The sequence below is a fragment of the Hippichthys cyanospilos genome, chromosome 5 (assembly GCF_059441005.1).
Source record: "Hippichthys cyanospilos isolate Australia breed blue-spotted pipefish chromosome 5, RoL_Hcya_1.0, whole genome shotgun sequence".
Classification (NCBI taxonomy): domain Eukaryota; kingdom Metazoa; phylum Chordata; class Actinopteri; order Syngnathiformes; family Syngnathidae; genus Hippichthys; species Hippichthys cyanospilos.
In genome coordinates this window covers 11,476,689-11,501,478 of record NC_142373.1, presented here as the reverse complement: position 1 = coordinate 11,501,478, position 24,790 = coordinate 11,476,689, and the positions used below count along the sequence as shown (strand labels likewise).

Here is a 24,790-nt window from a genome sequence, read left to right as displayed (position 1 = left end):
CAGCGTTGGAACTGCAATTCACAATTTACAAAGCATTATAATTTATCATTTAGAATTTAGAATTGTGAATTTTTCCAACACATGTTTTAACCCCCCCCCCCCCCAATTAACTTATTTCTTTAGCTGTCCAGTTAAAATGAATCTTTGATGTCTAATATATACAGTATATTTCAAATTGAATTTCAAATTAGCTATGCAAAAATGTTTTTTTTATGCTTTGGTTGCTTGTTTGGTTTATCTTATGATGTCAGAAAATTAGCCAATAGGTGTCTCATTGTTTTCTAAAGTAAAAGCAGATGTTTGCAATTTTTAAAAATTTGATTCTGCAATGACAATATTTTATACAATTAATTGATCACTGAAAATAGTCATGAAATAAGACACTAGGGAGCTGAAATTTCACCCAGATGCTGATAACATAAATGACACCACCACTTACACTATGCCATCTTTCGGCTAAATGATATTGATGAATTACGATGAATTGATAAATGAAATAGATACTCGATTAGTTGTCAGTTAAATTGTTGCAGAGCAATATTATTATGATTTTAGTTTGTAGGCATGCTGCTGCTACTGAGGTGTTTTTGGTTACCCCAAGTTACATTAGCAGCGCACAAGGAGGCACTTATTGCAGTGCTTCACACACACCTACTGAGTACACCTTTCAACGCATCACTATGGCTGCCAAGCACTTAACAAAGAACAGCCTAAGCCTCCTGCAGCCCTGGAGAAAAGACCGACCTTCTCTCCTGGAATGACAACTAAGCACTTTGTAGACAGAGAGAACGAAGCATCCGTATTTGATTGACGACATCCAAATCTCTTAAGTCAGCTTTTGAGCGATACAGAGTGATCGTTTTGATTTCTGGCTTTTCAAAAATGTTTATTTCCCGCCAATTCTTCTTTTCCCTGGGCTACGCCGGTAAATCATCTGCCGATTAGTAAATCGGCTTCCACATCTGTTTGCGTGATCAGTCAGTTTGCGGCCATTTTTACACGGGCAAAATCTTGACTAAATCGGGCCCTAAGTCGTCCTCCGTCTTGACACACTGGCCGGGCATCAAGTGGCTTAAGTGGCTCAGCGGGACGTTCGCATCAGTTAGCCGGTTAAATAGCCCGGCTTGTTATTTGCGGGAAATGGCACGGGAGCACACTGCGCGCTCAGTTTCCGATGCTCCGCTCAGCCCGCAGCCTCCGTGACCAGCGCTTTCTGCTTTCGTGAGCAGAAGAGAAAATGGGATACGAGAGGAGGACCGCCGCCTACCTCGAGCGCATAGATAACCATTGACCCTGAAGGGGACGCTGCCACGGAGCCCGCTGGGCGGCCGAGCGGTAGCCAGAGATGCTCATTTATGCTACTCCTAATAATAAGACATCAAACTAAACACGAGAATTAATTTTTATGACCAGGAAGTCAGTTTTCACAAGCATCCATCTCCTGAACCTCCTGCTTTCAGTTTTGAAAGGATTAAAAAATAAAAAAAAGAGGTTCAAAATTACTGTAGCTTCTCAAAACAAATAGATGTTCGAAACGACACCATGTGTTCATTGCTAAATGCTTGCAAATGGAATTTATGTGATCGCTAAATTCGACTATGACCATTGACACACACGGCTTAAAGTGGCCAAATATTTTTGGTGTATACAATTAGTCTTGGAGTTTTGTTTGAAATGCCAGGTCTTTTTGAAAAAGAAAATTTGACCCAAAGAGAACAATTTCAGCGGTTTCTCCACAATTTCGCTGTCATTTTTTGTGTGCATACAACACAAAATGACTAACACTTGAACAGGGGTGTGTAGATTTATTCTATCCACTGTACATACCCCAATAATCTCGGAAAGATGTACAAAAACTAAATTGGTAACACTCAGATAAGATGTAAAAGCTAATCATGACTCAGCTTTCGAACATTATATATAGGTATAGTTTTTTTTCTTTTTGTGATCTGCTGTAAATGCTGTAAATTTTTCAAATTGTAAAGGTGTTACGGGGATTTTCGGAAGCACAAGTTGCTCATAACGGTAATCCCGTAGATCTGAATTAGCACTAATCTTTAGCTATTTACAGCATCTACCTAAATTCGGTGCAATGGCTTAACTTTGTCCAGCTTATCTACCTGGTGGAGTCCCTTTGAGCTTGACCGTGGCCCTAGCTTAACTGGCAACCTCACGGTCATTTCGTTGCTATCTCGCGCTGCCTGTAAAGAATGGGAAAAACATCATCTGGTCTGATCTCAAGCGCCAGCAGACAGTTACGCTTGCAGTTACAAATGCACAGGAGAGTAATTTCAAGCGTAGATGTTTTCTGGCCTGGGCCGGAAAGGAAACATTAGTCTGAGAAACCCACGTTACGCAACAGAAGGCTGCCATTTTCCAAGACAAACAGTGAATCATTAATCAATACGTCAAGTTTTGCATTTGCACTGAGATGCTTTAAATCAACAACAATTGTTCTACAACTTACATAGAAGGATTTTCTGGTTCAAAACAAAACAAAACAACAACTGTTTCGCTTTGCTTGTTCAACAGGAGCGATTCCAAGTGAAAAACCCGCCACACACATACATCCAAAAGCTGAGGAGTTATCTTGACCCGGCAGTCACAAGAAAGGTGAGACCCAGCCTATTCATTTGTGTCCACTGTCGTGGACATTGGTTTTTGGTCCATATCTTTTGCCTCATTTGAGCTAGCCTCTTTTAAGTCAAACTGTGCTCGATAGAGGACATCTTGACCTGCCAAAGCTCCTGTGGGAAATTTCTTAGTACAAAACAAGCAACAGTCATCTATTTTTCTATTTTTTTGTCCCTTAGCTAGCTAGCTAGCTTACTAGTTATCTCACGACAGTATTTACCAGCTACCTTGCTAGCTACTAAGCTCGTAACCTTGCATGCTAGCTTAGTTACAATTTTCTTTCTTTCTTGCTATCTAGCTAGCTATGTCACGCATTACAGTATCTAGCTTGCTACCTAGCTAGTTAGCGTACAACAGTATTTAGCTACCTGGCTAAGTAGCTTGCTAGCTAACTCAGTCGTGACAATATTCTATCTTGTTCTTTCTTTCTTGCTATCTAGCTAGCTATGTTACTCATGACGCTATCTCTATCTATCTATCTGACCTGTTGACCTGTTAGTATATGTGCGACATACAGTATGCGGCTTCTTGACTAACCCGTTCTTGAGTCCACAATACATCCTCAAGATGTTTTTGTTCAGCATGTGTCGTTTTGTTTCAACGACTGCAACGTTTTCGTCCCGCCCATCAAGCGCCCGAAGGACACACGGCTGTTAATTTGGAAAGTAAAGTGTGAGCATTGCCGAGGAAAGGGGGCGACATGCGAGAGGGGTAAAACCGAGATTGGCGGCTAGAGCGCGAGGGAAGGAGACAAAAAGAGGCACCAGAGGAAGAGAGAGTTATGGGGCTTCTTTGGACATTCCTGCGCCCGTCCCCCTTTTCTTCCCACTCAAACAATTGCCACTTTGTGCGGCAGCGAGAGCTGGAGGTCATTGCCTCAGCTTTGCGTCTAGGCAGGCCTCCGGTGCATTCCTCGGGGCAGCTCCCAGCCAATGGGCGCCCAAGGAGCTTCAGCTCCCATCCAACCCGTCCTCAAGAATGTATCAGCCATTGATATGTTTCCAGGATCTCCAAATTCTCCTCTTGCTCACTTTCGCCGCTCCTCTCTCCTCCTCTGGGCCGCAGCTGGTTGTACTTATGTGGAGTGCGCGGTGGTTGCTTGGGGGGGGGGGTTGCCGCTGGGAGCCTGCACAGTACCCCGAAATATGCTTTCCGCACAAAAGGGCTCCTCCCTAATAAAAACACACTGTTTTTCATCTGCTCTTGTGCCAAATATACACCGCCCAAGCCTGAAGACACAGGGTGGGAACCGCTTACATGGACTTGTTTGTTTCCTCTCTCAAAACATTTTGCTGAGGAAGAAATGGCTTTAGTGCAAATGTGAATGGAAATGCAGATCATGGGAAGACATTTTTGAGGAAAATTTCTGAAAACACATAAGAAAAAAACAGTCGTAGACATAGAAACTGTTTTTTTTTGGTCCTCAGATTTTGGCAAACTTTTAACAAAGTTATTTTTGATGTTTATTATTTAAATTCATTCAGCATTTTATTTTTTATTAGGCAAGACAATCATTCACAGGTACACTAGCCATTTTTGAAACTTCTTTCCGCCAAACATTACTTCAAAAATATGTCTTGAGGATTGAACGAGTTAAGGATGTCTGCCATATTTGAGCCAAAAATTGGCTTTTTTTTACGAGGTTTGCAGCAGTTGAGCCAAAAATAACTTTGCTCTTGAAGTGTAATAGAATAGAACATTTTTTAATATAGTGTTTTGTTTTGTTTTTTTAATACCTATGCATATAGTTTTTTTTCCATCTTTGGACAGTAAAAGTTTGAAAATGGACCAAATCCAACAGATATTGATGTGGATCTTGGCGGATGTAGTAGCGTTTTGTTTTTTGTTTTTTTATGGATACACGCGCATTCATTTGAGAGCTGGGACAAAATCCTGATTTTTCAAGGGTTTGTCAAACTTGCAATTACTTAATAGGAAGTTTTCTTGTCTAATTTTTTTTAAATCACATGATCTTATGCTTCATCATTCTTCTTGATTTACAAAATTAGGCCTTTGAAGAAAAAAATGTTGACGGGATTCTCGGAATTCTAACTGAAGTGAGAATTAAAGTATTTAACTGAGACTCCTGGCAACCTTTTTTTTTTTCTACGATTGCGTTAATACCCTAAGAAACAAAACCTACTTAATATGATCTTGCACGCTGCCGCTAGATCAGACCAATCGGCGATCAAGTTTTTGACAAGGTTTGTTCTTGTAGTTGTGTTAAGTCTTTCATGGGTGTCACACCCATTTCTCTCTTGCTTCTGCCTTTCACCGCAAGTGTTTGTAACTGCAGTTGGTCCTTGCTTTTTAACCAATTTTATTGAGCTGCCAGTGCTATTTATAAAGCCAACATGAGTAAATAAGATCACGTACAAACCTACTGCATATTCACAGTTTCCAGTGAGTCAGCTCTGTTTTGTTTTCAGTTTAGCGGTAACTTAAATCCTCCAAATAATAATGTGTGGGAAACCCAATTCTTGCTTTCTCAGTATACATGGATTAACGGCCTGTTTTTTATGCTCCCCTTAGAATTATTGCTAGTCACAAACATCCCTGTTGTTCCGAATTGATTTACAGACCTAGCTAGCAGGCTTTATAAAATATTAACTCACTCATCCTTCCTGTTCCTTAGAAATTCCGCCGAAGAGTTCAGGAGTCCACCCAAGTCCTGAGAGAACTGGAAATTTCATTGCGGACCAATCATATAGGGTGAGTCAGACTCTTAACGCTTTTTTTTTTTTTTTTAATCTGTGGTTTAACATAACACATGGCAGAGAAAAGTCGACACAAGTTCTCATACTTCAACATGGATCCTTCAATTATGTCACTATTTATCAACATTATTTTCCAAAGGCCAATATTTATGAGTGTGTGCATGTGTGTTTTTTCAGGCATTCAATCTCAGTTATTTATTTATTTATTTATTTATTATTTATTTTTCTAATTTATTTGTTTAAGGTTTGGCTAAATGAGTGCCCTAAAAATGGATGGTTTTTAATGAATTAAATACTGAAGTAATCCGTTACTTTAGTTACTTAAGTACTAAGTAATCAATTATTTTACTTTAGGTACTCTTGTAGGCCATTAAGAACTAAAGTTTTTCAATTACCTCACATAATCAATTACTTTAGTACGGATTACCTTGAAGGCCTTAGATAAAATTTAGTACTGATTACCTGAAGGAATTTTTTAAATTTTGCAACTACAGTGATTACTTAAGTACTTCAGTACATAAATCAATTACTTTACTACTGTTAGCACCAAAGTAATGAATTACTGCTTTAGCTAAAATATTTCAATGCTTTTAATATCGAAAGAGAACATACAGTGATTACTTCTTAAAGTAATCTATGTAATACTGATAGTACCTGAAGGAATTAACTATTATATAATATACCACAAATAATAAAATACATACAGTATTACCTAAAGTAATTGTTCACGTACTCTTCAGTGCTTTAGTTCATAAATCAATCACTTTAGTACTGCTAGCTTTCACCTAAAGTAAATGAATACTTTTAGTGCTTAATGAGGACATAAAGTGATTACTTCATAAAGTACTCAATTAATTTAGTAATGTTAGTACTTGAAGGAATTGATTACTTTGCAGTGTACAAATAATTCTCCAATAATAAATGACCTAATACATATTACCTAAAGTAACTGATTACGATACCTAAAGTATACCTAAAGTGATTACTTTACTTTAGCACTTTGTACATAAAGGAATCGGTTACTTTAGTCCTGTTTAAACCTAAAGTACTGGATTACTTTATAGGGTACTTAGTCATCAGTTACTTTTAGTACATAAAGCAAGTGTGTATATATGTATATTTAAAATGATGTCATTGTGTTTTTACGTATCAAAAGTATCATGGCATGGTTTTCGGTGACAACTCAAAAGTGTAGCGTTTGTCCTGGCGTCGGTTTGAAAAAAAAGTGGTATCAAACAGCCCTACTGAGAACCTCCATAGTGGAAGGTTACAAACCCAACCTGTCAATACAGTCCAGAAATTGTTTACACAGATTAATTTAATTGTCTTTAGGACCTTATGCCAGTAAACGAGATTACATCAGTAATCGTCTTAATCTAGACAATGGGAGCATTAGCGTAATGGAAGTGGGGCAGGAGGGGTGGGGGTGGCGAGGGGGCAAGATGTCACCCGCTTAGACAGTGAATAATTACATCTTGTGTTCAGAGGTGAAATGTACTTGGTGGGGAGGCCGCGTATAATGGCAGATTGTCGCCGCGCTCCTCACATGTTGCGGAGCGCTCACCAACATGTGCTGAATGGGAGGCTTGTGAGTTGTCCTTAGGGTAATGATTACCATGTGTCGCTACATGACTACACCTCCCGGTGCTTTTTTTTTTTTTTGTTACCCCAGCAACCCTACCAGGCACCACTTTACTGGTCCCTATTCCCAGTGTCCACACAGTAACCCCGCAGGAGTGCTCATAAGGACACAGCCAGGGGACTTTAGTGCCTGGGTGCCATTATGTTTATATCCTGCAAATTTCTCTCATTCACAAACAATTGGGCCTGTCACAGAAACACCTTAAAAGGTCTGGACTTAATAAAGATTGTCTGTGTTTCCATATGGTGGCAGAAAAAGTGAATTCCTGGATTTGAATGGACTGTTGATTTTTTATTGCACATTTTATTACCAAAAGTAAATACAAGAAACTCAGTTAGATGACACAGAGGTGGAAACAGAAGTTTCACCTGTTTTTCTGTTCACAAGCTAAGCCGTGATTGGTCGCGACCTGAACCCCGAGCGACTGTGATGTCATTTTCAGTCGACAGCAAGTGACAGTTTCCGCCCACAGCTTCATTTTGCTGCTTATATTATATTTAACAAAAGCAATATTGCTCAAATATTAAGTTTAGACTAGAAAAAAAAAGGACTAAAGAAAATTGTTTACTCAAGGACAGTAACCGGTTCTCTTAAATTAGTTTGAATAGCATGTTCTAAACCAGTGCATTTCAAATTTGGGTTATGTGAAGATTTCCTTTTCAAATTAAGAGAAAATTGACTGGAACATTGACTTGACTGAATTGAAAACATTGCATTCCTCTATTTTGTTAACCTCTGTAAACCCTGGCTTGTATGAAGGTTTTCTTTTCAAATTAAGAGCAAATTAACTGGAACATGAATTGACTTGTGTTGATTGTTTTATTGTGACTTTTTTGCAAACCATTGGGTGCATTCCTCTATTTTGTTAACCTCCGTAAACCCAGCCTACTTATTTGTGTCCATTTTTTTGCGACCTGTTTTGTCTCAGCAAGACAACAAATTTAAAACATCCTATCCAACCACAACATTAATGGAAAGGCATGAAACAAATGAGTCAAAAGATAAAAGACCAAAAACTGTATACGTAGCCTATTCATTTATGTCTATTATTTTATCCATTTTGTCTTAGCAACACCGCAAAGTGAATTTGATGCCACCCGGCTCTCAAGAAGTTCACAAAATAAAAGCCTAAAATATTTTGCAGAAAAAGTTACCATAACAGCAATTTAACCATAACTCAACTTTGTGTTTCAATTAATGTATCCTTAATTTGAAAAGAAAAACGATGCCCTCCTGTCCTGACACAAAAGCATGAAACAACATTTTCTGTAATAGACTTTCCAATCTTTCCTTTTCTGCTGTCGCAGGTGGGTGCGAGAGTTCCTCAACGAAGAAAACAAAGGCCTGGACGTGTTGGTGGAATATCTTTCTTTTGCGCAGTACGCTGTCACGTAAGTCACTTGCCGCCTTTTCAAGGCTCTCCACGAGACGCACGAGTGACAAGAACACAATGGTGCCATTCTGCAGAGTCGCTGATGCGTCCCCGCACGACACACACTCCTGCATGCTCGCTCCAAAAGTCACTCCGGGCCCTTTAGCTGCTTTTCCAAAGATGGATGGCGGGATTATTAGTCAGTCACAAGGTCCCTTGTTCTGAGAAGTCTGCACTTAAGTGATTAATTCAAACAGCCCGCTTCGCCATATGTTATTATACGACGTCCACATTAAGAAGGTTTGTTTACCCCGAGCCGGCGCCGCGGTAGAACCAAAACCCCAAAGCTAACATGCCGTCAGTCGGAACTCGTACTGGCGGCTATTTTTGCCAACTGCGACAAACTGGAGAATGTTGATGAAATGCTTTGTTTATGTTTGTAACTAAAACCTCGCTCCCGATGGATCGAAATGCCGCAACGTCTGATGGTATTCAGGGTTAGGGTTAGGGTTTGTGTCCTGCGATGGCTTTCAATTGTTGTCAGTCATATGCGTGTTTTTTTACTATTCACTATTCTCCACTAATTGCAGAGATCAACAGTGAATATATGATTTAAAAAAACAAATCTTTTGATTTACAGAAAAGAATGCAAGTCATTTAACATTAGGTCTTTGATTCTTGTCTAAAATAGTGTCTGTATTTCAATAGCTGTACGATTAATGGTCCAGCCTGGTAGCTGTTCTCCACAAATTGCAGGGGTCAACAGTAAATATACTGTTTAAAAAAAAAAAAAAGTTCCATTTCGGTTCACAGAATGCATTGATAAAAAGTGATTAGGACATTACTTCATATCATGTGTTTTTCTTATCATTAAGTGAACGGATGTCATATCTTATCCCTTTAATGTTGTATTTACTTTTTGTTTTTTGTTTTTTTTAAACCTGTAGGTTATTACTATGTTTTTTAACCATGCGATTTTAGGTTATGTGTAGTCACATCCAGTTCAGTTCCTTGCATTGCTTACCTAATCATTGCTTTTAAAAATGAAAATTTGCTTTTTGTGTTTATAATGACAGATTGATAGAAAGACCTCATTGACAAATTAATTTTTATTTGAAGGGCAGATTAATTGGTCAGGCGAATAAAAAAATAGCTTTTTATTAAAATTGTCAAGTATCAGCCCCGTTTTTTTTTTTTTTATGGCTGATGTTTGAAGGGCAGATTAATAGTTGAGAGTATAAAAAAAAAGATTGATCTGGTATTGGTCACAAAAAAATTGGTACTAATAATAAGTCCGGCTAAGTGAATATATTTTTATCATTGCGCTGATGCGCTCACATCCCTGATGCTGCAGGTTCGATGGCGATTCTTTGGAAAACGGAGCCGAGGCCCTGCTGGACAAATCCAAACCATGGAGTCGCTCCATCGAGGACCTGCACGGGGGCAGCACGCTGCCGTCCCCGCTCGGCGGAAACGGCATCACCCGGGCGGGCCGACACTCAACGTTACGGTATGTTCTGTTTGGAACTTTTGGCCGAAAAACAAAGAGTCACACATTTTTCCGATCCGGCGCCACGTGGCTCGTGAGTGATTTGAAATAGCTTAAGACACATTTGTCCAACGCTGGCTTTGACTCATTACCAACGCTGGCTTTGACTCATTACTGGCACGGATTTCCCTCGAGAATTTTTTTTTTTCATACGGGTTTTGTCGGTAGGTAATTCATAAAGCCATGCTAATATATCCACTAATCCTCCCCGTCGTTCCATTGATGTCAGCGCAGTACACACATTGACTTGTATGACCTCTAACCCGTCAGTTTGAAGGGGTTAACTGGACCGCGTCGTGCACAAAGACTTCTATTGAGGTCAGAAATCACATGTCTGCTAATAAGAGATCCTTGCATGTTCTCTTTTTTTAGCTATATCCATATAACATTGTTTGCCCCAACCGACATTTTATGATGTTTTTCTGCTGCAGATTTTGACTATGGTGTTAACATGACAAGAGTTTTAAAATTGACCAGTATTCAGCAGAAAAGAAATGAATTCAGCAGTACATGAGATTCTAATAGTTTATTCAGATATCATCAATCTATTGCCTTTTAATGCCGTGACAGAACAGTACAGTCTTCCTTTCAATTGACCGTTTCCTGTTGTGTCCTTCATAGTCTACTCTTGTGTCTGCCCGTCTTGGACAGCAGGCAGGTCAAAACTTCTGTCTCCTCCCAACCTCCCCCGATCCGTCCCAAGACACGCTCAAATACACACAAGAAGCCCCGAGTCATTGTTCTCGCACCACCCCGCTTGTGCTGTCTGTGTCAGGGATGTGAATTATTTGTACTGCCAACCTCTCCGCCTGCGCTCTCTTCGGAGCAAATAGGTTTTTCTGCCGCTATTGTTCCCGTGCGCTCCCTCTGCGGCTCCCCCGAATGCCATCCGCCGCAGTTTCCATGCAAAGGCCCCGTAGGAGAGCTGAGCGCTAGACAAACAGCCTGGCTAACTCCACTCTTGCTCTATATGTAATGCCGAGATGACAAAAACAATGCCTCAAATATTTGTTTTTGTTTCATATTGCTACCCCAAAGGTCAGCCGGCTCACTCAACTGTCCAAAGTGTTCTCAAATAAGACGGTACGTCTTGTCGCTAGCTAGCAATATGTAGAGTCACTAGATCATAGGTGTCGAACTCCAGTCCTCGAGGGCCGGTATCCTACATGTTTTCAAACCTTTTCCCTCAAAAACACCCTGATTCAAATGATTGGGATCATTTCAAAGCTCCCGCAGAGCTTGCTAATGAGCTAATTATTTGAATCAGGTGTGTTGGGGAAAGAAAACCGGAAAACATGCAGGATGCCGGCCCTCGAGGACTGGAGTTCCACTATAGAGTCCTTTAGAATTCCCATATTTCATCTATTGGCTAACAATACAAAAACAAGATATAGTCTGGAAGATATTTACGAATGATGGGGGTTTGTGAGTAAATATTATAGTCACAGGTGGCTCGGTGGGGCAGTGGATAGCACGTCCGCCTCGCAGTTGAGGGACACGAGTCGAAATCCACCTTCCTCCGGCCTTCTTGTGTGGTTTGCATCAAGCAAACTTTCAACTTAAGATGCTTCAGCTTTTTATTGACACTCTTTCTTGAGATTTTAAACCTAATAAAGCATATTGATAACACTTTTAATGTCTTTAAAAGGCAGTTTTTTCCTAATATTTTTAATACATTTATGTTTTATGTACTTAGATACTGCATTGCGGAAGTCAACATGTATTTTTCTTCCCATCAGAACTAAAATATTCTAGTTTGTTTCGGTGGTTTCAGACAAGTCCAAGCCAGTTTCCGTGTTGCGCAATCCTTTATCGAGATTGTGATTTTGAGATGAAATCATTTTGTATGCACGTTTCATTCACGTCGTATCATGCTTGGATGTTGTGGAATCCACCGAGGAAAAGATTAAAATGTCTATAAAGAGTTGCCTTTCGGTTGTGCCAGTTGGGTCCTGCTGTTTATTTCATGAGTAATATTAATCAATCTCGCAGACATACAGTATTTCTGTCTTTGAGGTGGGACATATGCCGCGAATGTCTCAAAGGAGTGCCCGTGCTCCTTCTAACATGAACTGGCGTGTCTGTCATTAATAGCCTGGAGATCCGTTTTTCCATGCTGGTAATTGAACCTTCCCAATCTGAAAATAAACACAGTTGCCTTTCGCCGCTTCTCGCGTAGCGCCGCTTTGCCGTTTAGCTTTTATTGGCAGCGCTGCACTGGGAGAAAAGAGCTCCTTGTTTTGTCTGCATGCAAATGAGCGGGCCGCCGTTGTGTCAGATATTGCCGTGAAAGACATTAAATTTAAAGCATTAAAAGAGAGCATCGTATGGGCCCCAAGATAGGCTATAGATTATATGGCTTTTGTGGTGGTCCGTGTAAGGTGGACCATCAGTTTTGAATGGATAATAGGGGGGCGGGGCCATCTTTGCTCACCAACTGCATCTGACTTACGCTCTTTTCCATACCATCAAATTCTTAACACTTGTTTGTAGCACGAAAAGGCTATTTGACACCTTCTTTAAATATGTATTGAATTAATTAAATTCCAAACACGTATTCTGTTTTGTTTTTTTAATAACTCCTTACATTGAATCCCAGGTTTAAAACTTTCAAGTCCTTAGCTAAGGAGCCTAAATTAGCTAAGGAGCTAAATTGGCTACTCAATTATTTTAGTCGGGGAAATCTTTCCTTTTCCGAGGAGGCTTTGCAAAAAAATAATTGAAGGACCGATTTAATGCAACAAATGTCACTTTCAGATGTAACACTTTGCCCAGCCGGAGGACGCTGAAGAACTCCCGACTGGTCTGCAAGAAAGACGACGTCCACGTCTGCATCATGTGCCTGCGTGCCATCATGAACTACCAGGTGAGTCCTGCTAGTCACATTCTTGCTTATCGCATGGGGCAGTGAGCTAATATTGACGGCGCAATTTCTTGCATCGTTCCTTGATAGTGCGGTATCATATTGCAAGTTTATCGTTTCACCCCGTCGACCTTCAATGCCATTCGTGTGCTAAGTCGTCTTTCTTGTTTCCTTTTCAGTACGGCTTCAACATGGTCATGTCCCACTTAAATGCTGTGAATGAAATTGCACTAAGTCTCAATAATAAAAACCCAAGGTAAGCCATACATGTTAGACTCACTTTTTTATGCGACTTTAGTTGACTTGTGGGGTTCATATATCTACGCTAATAGTGTATGCGAAACGCTGCTAGATCCATTTACGCATTATTTCTCATCCAAGACAACAAACAGTGATTTGAATTATTTCCCGTTAACTACCACGCCTCAACCCGTCACGCTGTTTTGCCCCAAGACGGGGCCGCACAAATGTGTATACAGATTTATGATGTAGCCAACCTAAACTGGCGTTCTGATTTTGGTTCTCACACTTAATTTCTGTATTCAACTGAAAAAAAAAATTTTTTTTTAGCTTGGTTAAAGGACAACCATGAACGCAGAAGGCAATAAAACTTTACACTTAATGATAGAATTTTTGTTTATATTTAGATAATGTTCATTGATCTTAATTTAAATTGAAACAAACATTTTAACATCATACACTTTAATCGCATTGTATTTCATGAGAAATGGATGCCTAGAGTGAGATATTCTTTAACTGACTAGAACCCCACAATTTTAATGGCCACACCATGTAGGTAGGTCAATAACTACTTTTCATTATAAGCAGCAGCTTTCAAATTTTCCAGCTCTACATGTGTTGTGTTATCAAGGAAGGCTTTGTATTTTTTGCAGTGTTTAATAAAAAATAAATACTACAAACTGCATAGTAGCAGTGTATTAACTCCCTAAACTAATGCATGAAATAAAACAAAGTGACCTCAAAAAAACTTTTGCTGGGTAAGACAGTACATTTCAGTTAGCCTTGCTTCTTAAAAAGTGAGGAAAAGAAACTGTCAGAGGCGTCATTTAAAGTCATCCGGTGGCTCTTTGCGATGGCCAGTTTATATGGCGGAATTGAGTGCCGCTAATCCCGCTAGCATTTAGCGCTGCTCGTCTCTAATGTTGGAGCCAACGCTAAACACTGTCAACGGGTTTTGTAGAATTGATTAAACTTTGTAAACTTTGCAATCTAATAAATCCCATTTGCAAAAATTTAAGTGCTGGATCTACTTCAAAATACAATGTATCATGTGTAATAAGGGGAGGTAAGGTTTATTTTGAAGCCCTGAACATGTTGGTGGCGTGTTAATATCATGCATGGCGTGAAAAGCCTCAAGCATTTTCAAACAGGTACGGTCTTCAAAATGATTCTAGGACTCACTGAATCAAACCTTGAAAAAAAAAATCGTTCTTAGACGAAACGGCAATATTGAAGAAAATCACCCTTCCAACCTTTTCCATTTCTCGTTCCAACAGAACCAAAGCTCTGGTGCTGGAGCTCCTGGCGGCGGTGTGTCTCGTGAGGGGAGGCCACGAAATCATCCTAGCCGCGTTTGACAACTTCAAGGCGGTAGGAGCAGACGGTGACTCAGCCTGTAGCAATGCTCCCGAGGATCGCGAGCAGGAAATACGCTATTTGTCAACAGATTACGGCGCGGGCGTTTAGCTGCCATACACATGGCTGTGTAGAAAGCAGTAAAGTGTGTTTGGCACGCACACAAAAGCTCAGAGTAGCAGAGAGGCAGATGTGAGCGACAGCCTTGATAACCCCTTTCAGGCTTCTGGCAAGAAAAAAAAAAAAAAAAAAAATTATGACGGAGTGGGCGGACGCTTGTTTCATGCGTCAGGCGGACGCGGGTCCAGTGCAGTCGATGCAAAATTTAGTCCGGAATGAAAAATTGAGCGTCATCCTCAGCCTCACCGCCATAAGTGGCAGAATGAGCCTGGGCTCATCGCAGCTCATCTCATGAGAAACGGGAAGGCGAGAATAATGAGGGCTTTTCTTGCACTGCGCTTAAAGGAATGCTTTGAATTTTTTAACTTGTTATTTAAAAAGTGGCTCTTAAAAGCATAGCGTTGTTACATCCACTTCACTCGGTGATTTTGATAGCCCGTCTCCAACTCGGGCTTTAAGTTTTTGATGTCTCCTACTTGCTGCATGTTCGATCCTTTATCAAAGTCCGCCGGTGCCCTCCAGATGAACCGTTGAGCTCTTTTTTCTTCCCCAAACATCTCACTTCTGCCTCCAAAATTAGATGGTTCAAAACAGACCTCAGAAGTCATTTTGCATTACAAGAAAGTTGTGGCACACGACACAATATTCATCCGGTGGAAAACGTATTTACCTCCGACTGCCGTTGATGAGTAGACTTTTTTTTTTTTACATTTGAGATTTTCCTGGGAAGACCCTAATTCCACAAATGTAAGGTGCAACTGTGTGTAGGACACATCCTTATTTTTAGTGTCAAATTTCGCTGTTTTCAATGTTACTGTGTGTAGTAAGCATTAACCACCAAGTTTGGCGACGATGTAAAAGTCATAACAAAACAGAATAACTCTCATCTTAGTTTATGATTATAAGTAAAAGACCACAATAAAGAAACGCGTTAAATAGAATACCTTTCCATGATCTCTAACCGGTGCATGCGGCTGAAGACATCATAACCTGAACAACGATGGACTCAGACTTTGGTTCAGCCTGCTCGCTTCTTTTCTTGAAAATAATGCTGGAACAACCTCAGCTACTGCTGAGAGCCAACTAGCTCATCCCGTTACGAAAATTATTGTAAGTAAATACAAAAAAAATGTCAAAATGCTTCAGTCTTAAAATACCTCAAAGGGGTTTATTATTTTCAGGGGCATTTTACGATTTTTTTTGGCTGTTTTGTTTTAGGTCAACAGCCCAATAAAACAACGGCATTTTGATTGACTTTGCTGTCAATAAACTTGGATCGTTAATGTCTTATCATTTACATTAAACGGATTTAAAATCAGTTGAATAGATATTTTCCACAGAATAACTTTAATCGATCTAAAATAGATTAATATCATAAGAATGTGTTGGGGAGGACCCAAAAACGTCTATAGTGAGCTTTTATTTTTTTGGCCAAACGGCCCAGCCATAACGTCACTTCAGAAAGTTCATATTGATGACGGCCCAGTGGAAAAAATAACCATAAAATTACCCGTGAACGTTCCTGCCACAGATGAAAAGGTCTGGCCTCTTAAATATAAACAAATATCAATTCCTTGTCATTTAAAAACAAGACACATTGATGTAACTTGTATTTGTTTCTAATCTCTATTAGGATCCTATCTCAACGTAATGGTGATAAAACTGACAAAATCCATTTGGTCCTTATTTTCTTCAATCACATGAAGATGGATGGAGCCTCATATTTCACCACGTGGGCCACTCTGGCATCAGTAAAAAGCCATGCGGTTTGTTTCGCAGGTTTGTATGGAGGAGCAGCGGTTTGAGAGGCTAATGGAGTATTTCAAGAACGAAGACAACAACATTGATTTCATGGTATTACCCCCTCCCTCCCTCCACACACACAGTGCAAAGTCCTTTCCTAATCATTTTGTCATTATATATCGTTTAATGGATTTTTGTGTCCTCTTTATGATGATTTGCATGTGTTGAGCTTTGCAAACTAGCTTCGTCGAATCACACATGTAGTTGGCTGAAGTGCGCCTAGTTAGCGGAACATTCTGACTCAAGATCCAGCGCGGGCCCCTTTAAGTGTCTTCATTCATGTAAACTGTATGATGAAAGTGTGTTAAAGGATCAGCGAGTGAAAAGCAGCAGCTGTGTTTGAACGCGTTGAGTCGAGAGAGCGCAGCGCTAAAGCAAACACGCCGAGCTGATTGGCACCTTTTTGCACAATGAGGACGTTAAAATCTGCATTAAAATGCAACAAAGTGCGTGTGTTTACATTGAACATTATCATTTATTCGCGCAAAGACCCATGAGGAAGCCTCTTGTGTTTGGATTTCTTTAATCAGATAAGATACTCTTGTCAGGTTAACAATGAGGGTTTACTAGCAAGCCTTCACAAACTGTATGTTATGGTCACGCGGATATAAATACAACAATTTGAATAGTATGGTTTATTTAGCACTCGGGTTGCTATTTTTCCATTATTTTGGTCACATTTTGTAGAATTTCCTTTTTTAAATCTACACAACTGGTCACACCACGTATGGTTATTTTTTCCAAATTGTAAAGTGTTGAAAATCAGGTGCTGAGTTTCACCATGCGATGCTAATGGTTAAACTGCATTCTGTAACAAAATAAAGACGTACGCACATCATTTTCTGAAGGGATCCCTACAACACAAATTAGCTTTAAGTTGCTTCATGTTCCAATCAGTTTGCTCTCAATTTGAAAAAGAAAATACTGTTCCTGTCAAGATATCAAATTCGATTTGCTGATACCTGCAGAAACTCTGCTAAAATGTCATGTACTTGTTGAATAGTCATAAAACCCCAGGGGCATTCGAACCAAGTCAATGTGTCCTGCGTTCAGGTAGAATTCCTCATTTGTAATTTTTGTTTGCGCTTCGTAGGTGGCCTGCATGCAGTTCATCAACATTGTGGTGCACTCGGTGGAGGACATGAACTTCCGGGTTCATCTGCAGTACGACTTCACCAAGCTGTCCTTGGACGAATTCTTAGATGTGAGTTGAAACCCGAACGTGGCCGTGAAAAATGGGGACGAAGAGTCCATCCTCTCTTAAGCTCAGCGTCGCCATGGCTACGCCTACGAGACGGTCAGCGTGTTCACTCTGCTAATAACATCTTCCCTGGCAAACTTGTATTTATGTGTCCGTCTTGTAGAAAGTCAAGCACACGGAGAGCGATAAATTGCAGGTTCAGATCCAGGCCTATTTGGACAACGTATTTGACGTCGGCGCCCTCCTGGAGGACGCGGAGACGAAAAACGCCGCCCTGGAGCGTGTGGAGGAGTTGGAAGAGAACATGTCACATGTGAGGAACCTCATGTGTTGACGATTTCAACTTTGCCTATCTTAACAGCAACAGTATTAACTCATTCACTGTCCTCCCACTTGAAAACGATTTTCGACGCGCATGGCCGTCGTTGGTAGTGATGGAGTTAATGACCCAAAATGTAAGAATGTCTGTGCCAATTTCAAAGATTTTCTTTTCTTTACATCCTTCCAGTTGACAGAGAAGCTACTAGATGCAGAGAACGAAGCCATGGCCAAGATAGTGGAACTGGAGAAGCAGCTCATGCAGACAAACAAGGATCTAGAAGGCATGAAGGTCTGGACTCATATTTTTCATGTATAATTCAACGGGTTTATTTCCAACAGTTGTTCACAAAAGCTGCTGTGGTTTATAGTCCAGTGCGGCCTATCTGCATGGTTTTTTTTTGTTGGTTTTTTAACTACCCCCAGGGAAACAGAAGACGCTATCAAAGGATTGCTCTTGAATTGCTATTTGACTTCCCACCAGATTGTCACATGTCAAATTTGACCAAAATCCCCAAATCTAAAGTGTATCCTCAAATGTTTCCTCCAGGAAGCCTACAAAGACACCAGCGGCAAGCTGCACTCACTGCAGCAGATCGTGAAGGAGAAGGACGAGGCCATCCAACGCCAGAGCCACCTGGAGAAGAAGATCCACGAGCTGGAGAAGCAGGGCACCATCAGGATCCACAAAAAGGGAAACGGCGACATCTGCATCCTTCCGCCATCGGATGGCTTCCCCGCCACCGTGGGCGTCCACGCCGGAGGTGCGGCGGGCGCTCCGCCCTCGCAGCCGCCTCCGCCGCCTCCGCCGCTGCCGGACAACGGCTCAGGTAGGCACATTGTGCAGTTATGTTCCTAAAATAGCCAAAATAACATGATTTTTTTCATCTATATTTTTTGTTTACAGTATTTTTTCCATTTACAGGATTTGATTTTGTCTATTCCTTTTTTTTATTTCTAGAACATAAACACAATACAATCAGAAAAGAAAAAAACAAAAATAGACATAGTAGTATATACACTTTTGTTCATGACGTTTTAAAGCAGTAAAAGCCCTCCTCACTTAGTTTTTAATTTTCTTACTAGCGTTAAAATATTCCCAGGTTTCTCGTTTAAATATACTCCTATTTACAGAAAAAAGCCAATTTTGCCTCATGCATCGATTGTCTTCTCTTGTCGCAGTACCAAACGGACCTTCATCGACCACTCCCGTGCCAGCTCCTCCGCCGCCGCCGCCGCCACCTCCGCCCGCGCCCCCGCTTCCACTCTCAACGTCGGGCCTGTTGGCTCCCCCGCTTCCTCCTCCTGCTGCCCCTCCGCTGCCCGGATGCGGGACCCCAACTGTGATCATGAACTCGGGTCTGGCCGGTAAGGAGACGCACAAAATACAAATTCAACAGTAGCTAAATCCCACAGCAAGCTATTGTAGTTACCAACAAAAAATCCTTTCTCATCACCTAGACGTAGTTTTTAAGTTCCATCATATCATGCCAATAGTATTAAGGAATTTAGTTTTTACTTTTAATTTTGACTTTACTTTTTACTTTTACTTTTTTTAAACGAATGACTGACCAATGTTTTTTTCCAGTGCCGATACCGATTATTAGTAGGCTGATAAACAATATTTGGAGGCATTATTTTCAGTAAAAGAAAATATATTGAGCAAAAAAATTGAAATAAGTTTGCTTATTTTTCAATATAATGCATTTTAATGAAGAACATTTCATACAAGCAATGTAAAGTTCATTTTTCTTGTTTCAACCAATTGTTTAGTTTTTTTTCCCCTGAATCGATGCAGATTAGTAGTAGTAAAGGAGGCCACTAACCAATACGGGGTCGAAGAAATTCAGTCTTATTGAATAATAGATTCATGACAATATGCATTATTGTTGTTCTAATAAGTTGAGGAAGCTGCCAGAGAAACTAGCTTCAAACATGACACCCTATGTTTCAATTAAAAAAAAAAGTTCCCAAATTGTCATCATGCCAAATATCAGCGCCAATAATCTGCTCTTTTCCAACTTTTAACTTCTACTTTATGTATTTTTGATATGCTGCCTATAGTTTTGACCTGTGTATGTGTTTAATCACTTTTTCCTGATGCCTTTTAATGTCTTTTTGAATTTTCTTTTCCTGCCAACCAGAGGGACCCATCAAACTTTTCTGTAGGTTCTACCTGTTCCTTTCACCGCTCAACCCCTTGTTTATCCTCTCCCACATGCTTTGGATTTGGTATTTTCTCAAACAGAGGCCATGTGGCCATGAGGAACATTCGGTAATTTCAGCAAATCTATGAGGATTTTCTTTTATTTCCCCCCAAAAGTCTTCATTCCAAATGAAAGAAAATACCAAGTTTCAAACGAGCTGCATGGTTTCACCATCCTGAGTTGGTTGAGTGCAATATTGTGATGGCGTGTTTTTGTTGGGTCACATCTCAGTGTGGCTCGCATGCTTAAGGCACAATCACCTGATGTGAAAAGCAGATAATAGGAAGCTTTCTCTTCTTGTATCTGCTCACAAGTTCTACTCAAATTAAAGGTCAGCATTGACGGAGAGTCAATTAACGTTTGCAATCTCCCCAATCAGGCACAGCACTAAAAATGCACGAAAAATGGCGTGAATTAGCAATATTGGAGAGTTCAGTTTTTGGATGTGTACAGTTCCCTTAATATTGATTGTAGGCTGCCTTCAAATGCATTTGGACATTTCAAACTCAAGCAGCATTTTTATATTCATTATTAGCTACTATCTATTACAGTTGTATTTATTTTTCAATGATCTGCTGTTAGTCATTTCTTAATTTACCTAGCAACAGTCACATAAATGGAGTAAAGTCACACACACACACATATATATATATATATATATATATATATATATATATATATATATATATATATATATATATATATATATATATATATATATATATATATATATATATATATATATATATATATATATATTTTTTTTTTTTTTTTTTTTAAGTTCTTTATTTTTTGACCAAAAACGATTATAAACACTGTGCTTAGTACCACACTACTTCTCTCAAATCGCTCCCTCTGAATTTTGGTCTTATTTTTTATTTTTTTAAAGCACATTTAATGGTAAAAAGTGATCAGTAGGAATGGTAACCGTGTCTGGCTGCCAGCATCAAAGTAATCAATCTTTTACGTGAGCAATGCTAGTGAGCGGCTAATTTATGGTAGGCGCAGCTACAACGGCGTCCAATCAACCAGTAAACACTAGCAACAGGTGACGTATATCAATGTCAGCGTAATGAGGTCGTTTCTTAGCGCCCTGAATTAGCAACTGCACGGAAAAAAATGCATTTTTTTTGTTGATCTGAGCTACTCAAATTACTCAAGGTAGGTAGGTAGATGCATCGCCGCCAAGTAGGCGTGGCATCTAGGGCGGAAAGGCGTTGGTTGGAGGTGACAGCTGCCCCCCTTGCCCAGTAGTTTGAAGGATATTTGCCCATGTCAAACCCCTCTAGAGTCTTAGGACCAATAGTCCCGTTTGATCGCACTCTGCATGACACATACACCTGTGAGATGTTTTCATCACCCCCGACTTGTCCTGCACGCTAGCGTGTCGGTGCGTGTGCACTTAAATGTGATTCTCAACGGACTCCCTGTGCTGTCCAGCTGTTAAGATCAAGAAACCCATCAAAACCAAGTTCCGCATGCCCGTCTTCAACTGGGTGGCCCTGAAACCCAACCAGATCAACGGGACCGTCTTCAACGAGATTGACGACGAGCGGATATTGGAGGTGAGCGTTTCCACGTGCGCCGCCGCCCCTTGTGCCGGAACACGAGGCAAACGCCACGTTTGCCCTTCCAGGACCTGAACGTGGACGAGTTTGAGGAGATGTTTAAGACCAAAGCCCAAGGCCAGGCGGTGGACCTGACCATGTGCAAGCAGGTTATCCAGAAGGGACCCAACAAGGTGACGCTGTTGGACTCCAACAGGGCAAAGAACTTGGCCATTACGCTCAGGAAAGTGGGAAAGACGCCTGAGGAGATCTGCAAGGCCATTCAGCTGTAAGTCAACTGCGGAAAGCTTCATTCCATACAAAAAAGTCACACTTTATATGTAGGATCGCCTTTCAGCACAGAATAGCTTTATTGAAATATAATGTGCATTAATGTGCCTCTAATTGTAAAAATATAAATGCAACATCTACTGTAGTAGATTTAAATCTCTTAAATTTGGTATATTAAAAAAAAGTCACGTTTTTTTTTTGATTGCACATTTTACCCCTAAATCTAGTTTTTTAATCCAGTTGCACAAAAATGTCAATGGCAGTGAATGAGTTAACAGCATCTTAATTAACTCATTCACTACCAGCATGGATTTTTGATGTCTATAAAAAAATATTTTTGAAGTCTGTTTCTATCATTGGCAGTGACTTAATTAACATTGTTTAGTCTGTATTGAGAGAAGTTGTCAAACGCATCAATTTGCGTGAAATTCAAAAGAACGAGAGCACCACTGACACCTACTGTAGTGAATGTGCAATTACACTTTCCAGAAAATATTCCTGAGGTCACAAGTGTTTTTATGCAATGGAATTGAGTTTTCTGATGGAACCTAGGGGCGTTTTATTTTTCATTTGTATATCTCACAAACACGCAAAGCGGTAAATCGTAAATTTTTGGTTGTTATGGCGCCCCTCAGTTTCGACCTGCGCACGCTGCCGGTGGACTACGTGGAGTGCCTGATGCGCTTCCAGCCCACGGAGAACGAGTTGAAGACCTTGCGTCAGTTCGAGAAGGAGCGCAAGCCGCTGGAGAGCCTGACGGACGAGGACCGCTTCATGATGCAATTCAGCAAGATCGAGCGCCTCATGCAGAAAATGACCATCATGGCCTTCATCGGAAACTTCGGCGAGAGCATCCAGATGCTGACGCCGGTGCGAAACGTCGCCGCGGTCGGCCTTCCGTGACTTTGGCTAGGCCGTCAATTGACTTTTCTTCTGCTTCCTCACAGCAACTCCATGCGGTCATAGCCGCGTCGGTCTCCATCAAGTCATCGCAGAAGCTGAAAAAAATTCTCGAGGTGCGTGAGCTTCTCAACAACCCGCCTCCCGTTTTGTCACTCACATGGGAGGCATTGAAAATGCAAAAAATAAATGCTGTTAAGTGTTTTTTTTAATTAAATGTATGAGACTTAATACATTGAGTTGAGGTGAAAGGACGTCCTACTGAGGAGCACCATCAATGTCGAATGGACTTTTTTTATGGAAAAAGATTTGAGCAGATCTGATTCAGCAAAAATACTCAAAAATTTGAATTTTTTTCCCACATTTTTTCCTCAAAAATTTGAATTTTTTCCCACATTTTTTTAATGGCTGGTATTGCATTAAAAATGAAGAAAAAAATACATAAAAGTAACTTTCATATTTAAAAAAATGGCAAAAAATGTTATAAAAAAATTAATTAAAAAAAGAGTAAAAATCAGTTTTATATGGAAAAGTTAAAACCTGAGAATTAAAATAGTGAAAATATTAATAAGTGTGAGTAATGTGTATACAAACAAAAAATGCACGTATGAAAATTAATAACATGGAAATAAAAATGGAATAAAAGTACACTTCATAAAAATATATAAAATGTTCACTTGTTTATTACGGGCGTTTCTTTCCGTATTCATTTTGTTTTATTTGGTTTTTTTTTTCCCTTTTTTGTTGGCTTGTCCAAGTAAATTGCAATACATTTTGTCATAAATAAAAATTCACATAGCAGAGGTTGATTTTTTTTTTTTTAATGCTATTTTTCGATTGGTCTGACTTAGAAAAAAGTGAATAAAAAAAAAGAAGAAAAACTACACTGTAAACCTGCAATAGAAAAAGTAGAAGAAAAATTACACTGTAAACCTGCAATAGAAAAAGTTATGGTCAAAAATAAAAATTTTGCTTTGAATGCATGTCATGTAAGAATTGGTGTATTTCTGCGACGGTGCATTTCTTCTCCTTTCGCAGATTATTCTAGCACTGGGAAACTACATGAACAGCAGCAAAAGAGGCGCAGTTTACGGGTTCAAGCTGCAAAGTTTAGATCTGGTTCGTCAAATCCGTCATCCACTATGAGGTCATCTCCCTCGTTCGACTCCTTACCTTTTTTTTTTTGTCTTGCAGCTGCTGGACACCAAGTCGACGGACCGCAAGCTAACGCTGTTGCACTACATCGCCAACGTGGTGAAGGAGAAATACTCGCAGGTGTCTAACTTCTACAACGAGCTGCACTACGTGGAAAAAGCGGCACCGGGTGAGCCTATCCCAGCTGGCCCACCGCACCGCAGCGCGTTAACAAATACCCTGCGCTCCTCAGTCTCGCTGGACAACGTCCTGCTGGACGTGAAGGAGCTTCAGCGAGGCATGGAGCTGACCAAGAGGGAGTACAGCATGCACGGGCACAACACCATGCTCAAGGACTTCATCGCCACCAACGAGAGCAAGCTCAAGAAGCTGCAGGACGACGCCAAGATCGCGCAGGTGAGACCGCCGGACGCCAGGGGCGCGTCCCGCCCCCGCCCGCCCGCCGACCCTTCCTCCGCTCGCAGGACGCCTTCGACGAAGCCGTCAAGTTCTACGGGGAGTGCGCCAAGACCACGCCGCCCTCCGTCTTCTTCCCCGTCTTTGTGCGTTTCGTCAAGGCCTACAGGGTGAGCTTCTCGTGCATTCAGTACCGGCCTGTTTTAAATCCTCCTCAAGCACAACGCAGAAAAATTGAGAAATATAAAAATATCGATACCCGGTGTTGAATTTCCGGAGTCCTAAAACGTATAAAAAGGTTTTGGCGAGTGAACGAGTCGATGGCTTAGCGAGGCTCATCAAAATCCATTTGAAATGATTAGCATTTAGCATTTGTGCTAACACAGCATGACATTTGCCATGTGATTGTCTTGAGATTGTCTCGAATGCAAGCGAAATTATATTTCTTGCAATTTGGGATGGGATAATCTGCCAATATT

At 40.5% G+C, this 24,790-nt stretch overlaps 1 protein-coding gene across 15 annotated transcripts in view; it reads left to right on the top strand.

Annotated features, from left to right (window-relative positions):
* Positions 1-24,790, top strand: part of fmnl2a (formin-like 2a) — a 51,035-nt gene that overhangs the window by 18,968 nt on the left and 7,277 nt on the right. For 4 of the 15 annotated variants that reach the window (XM_088414853.1, XM_088414854.1, XM_088414851.1 and 1 more), the window contains exons 4-26: positions 2,533-2,613; positions 5,270-5,346; positions 8,301-8,384; positions 9,720-9,875; positions 10,536-10,568; positions 10,953-10,997; positions 12,672-12,780; positions 12,957-13,033; positions 14,295-14,388; positions 16,273-16,347; positions 17,390-17,500; positions 17,661-17,810; positions 18,006-18,107; positions 18,366-18,645; positions 18,998-19,183; positions 19,960-19,980; positions 21,463-21,587; positions 21,659-21,858; positions 22,496-22,730; positions 22,808-22,876; positions 23,799-23,879; positions 23,955-24,311; positions 24,380-24,481. In XM_088414853.1, coding sequence (XP_088270979.1) covers positions 2,533-2,613; positions 5,270-5,346; positions 8,301-8,384; positions 9,720-9,875; positions 10,536-10,568; positions 10,953-10,997; positions 12,672-12,780; positions 12,957-13,033; positions 14,295-14,388; positions 16,273-16,347; positions 17,390-17,500; positions 17,661-17,810; positions 18,006-18,107; positions 18,366-18,645; positions 18,998-19,183; positions 19,960-19,980; positions 21,463-21,587; positions 21,659-21,858; positions 22,496-22,730; positions 22,808-22,876; positions 23,799-23,879; positions 23,955-24,311; positions 24,380-24,481 — 2,850 coding nt within the window. The remainder of the gene's footprint in view (positions 1-2,532; positions 2,614-5,269; positions 5,347-8,300; positions 8,385-9,719; positions 9,876-10,535; positions 10,569-10,952; positions 10,998-12,671; positions 12,781-12,956; positions 13,034-14,294; positions 14,389-16,272; positions 16,348-17,389; positions 17,501-17,660; positions 17,811-18,005; positions 18,108-18,365; positions 18,646-18,997; positions 19,184-19,959; positions 19,981-21,462; positions 21,588-21,658; positions 21,859-22,495; positions 22,731-22,807; positions 22,877-23,798; positions 23,880-23,954; positions 24,312-24,379; positions 24,482-24,790) is intronic. The other 11 variants (XM_088414861.1, XM_088414862.1, XM_088414860.1 and 8 more) reach the window with 6 other exon arrangements.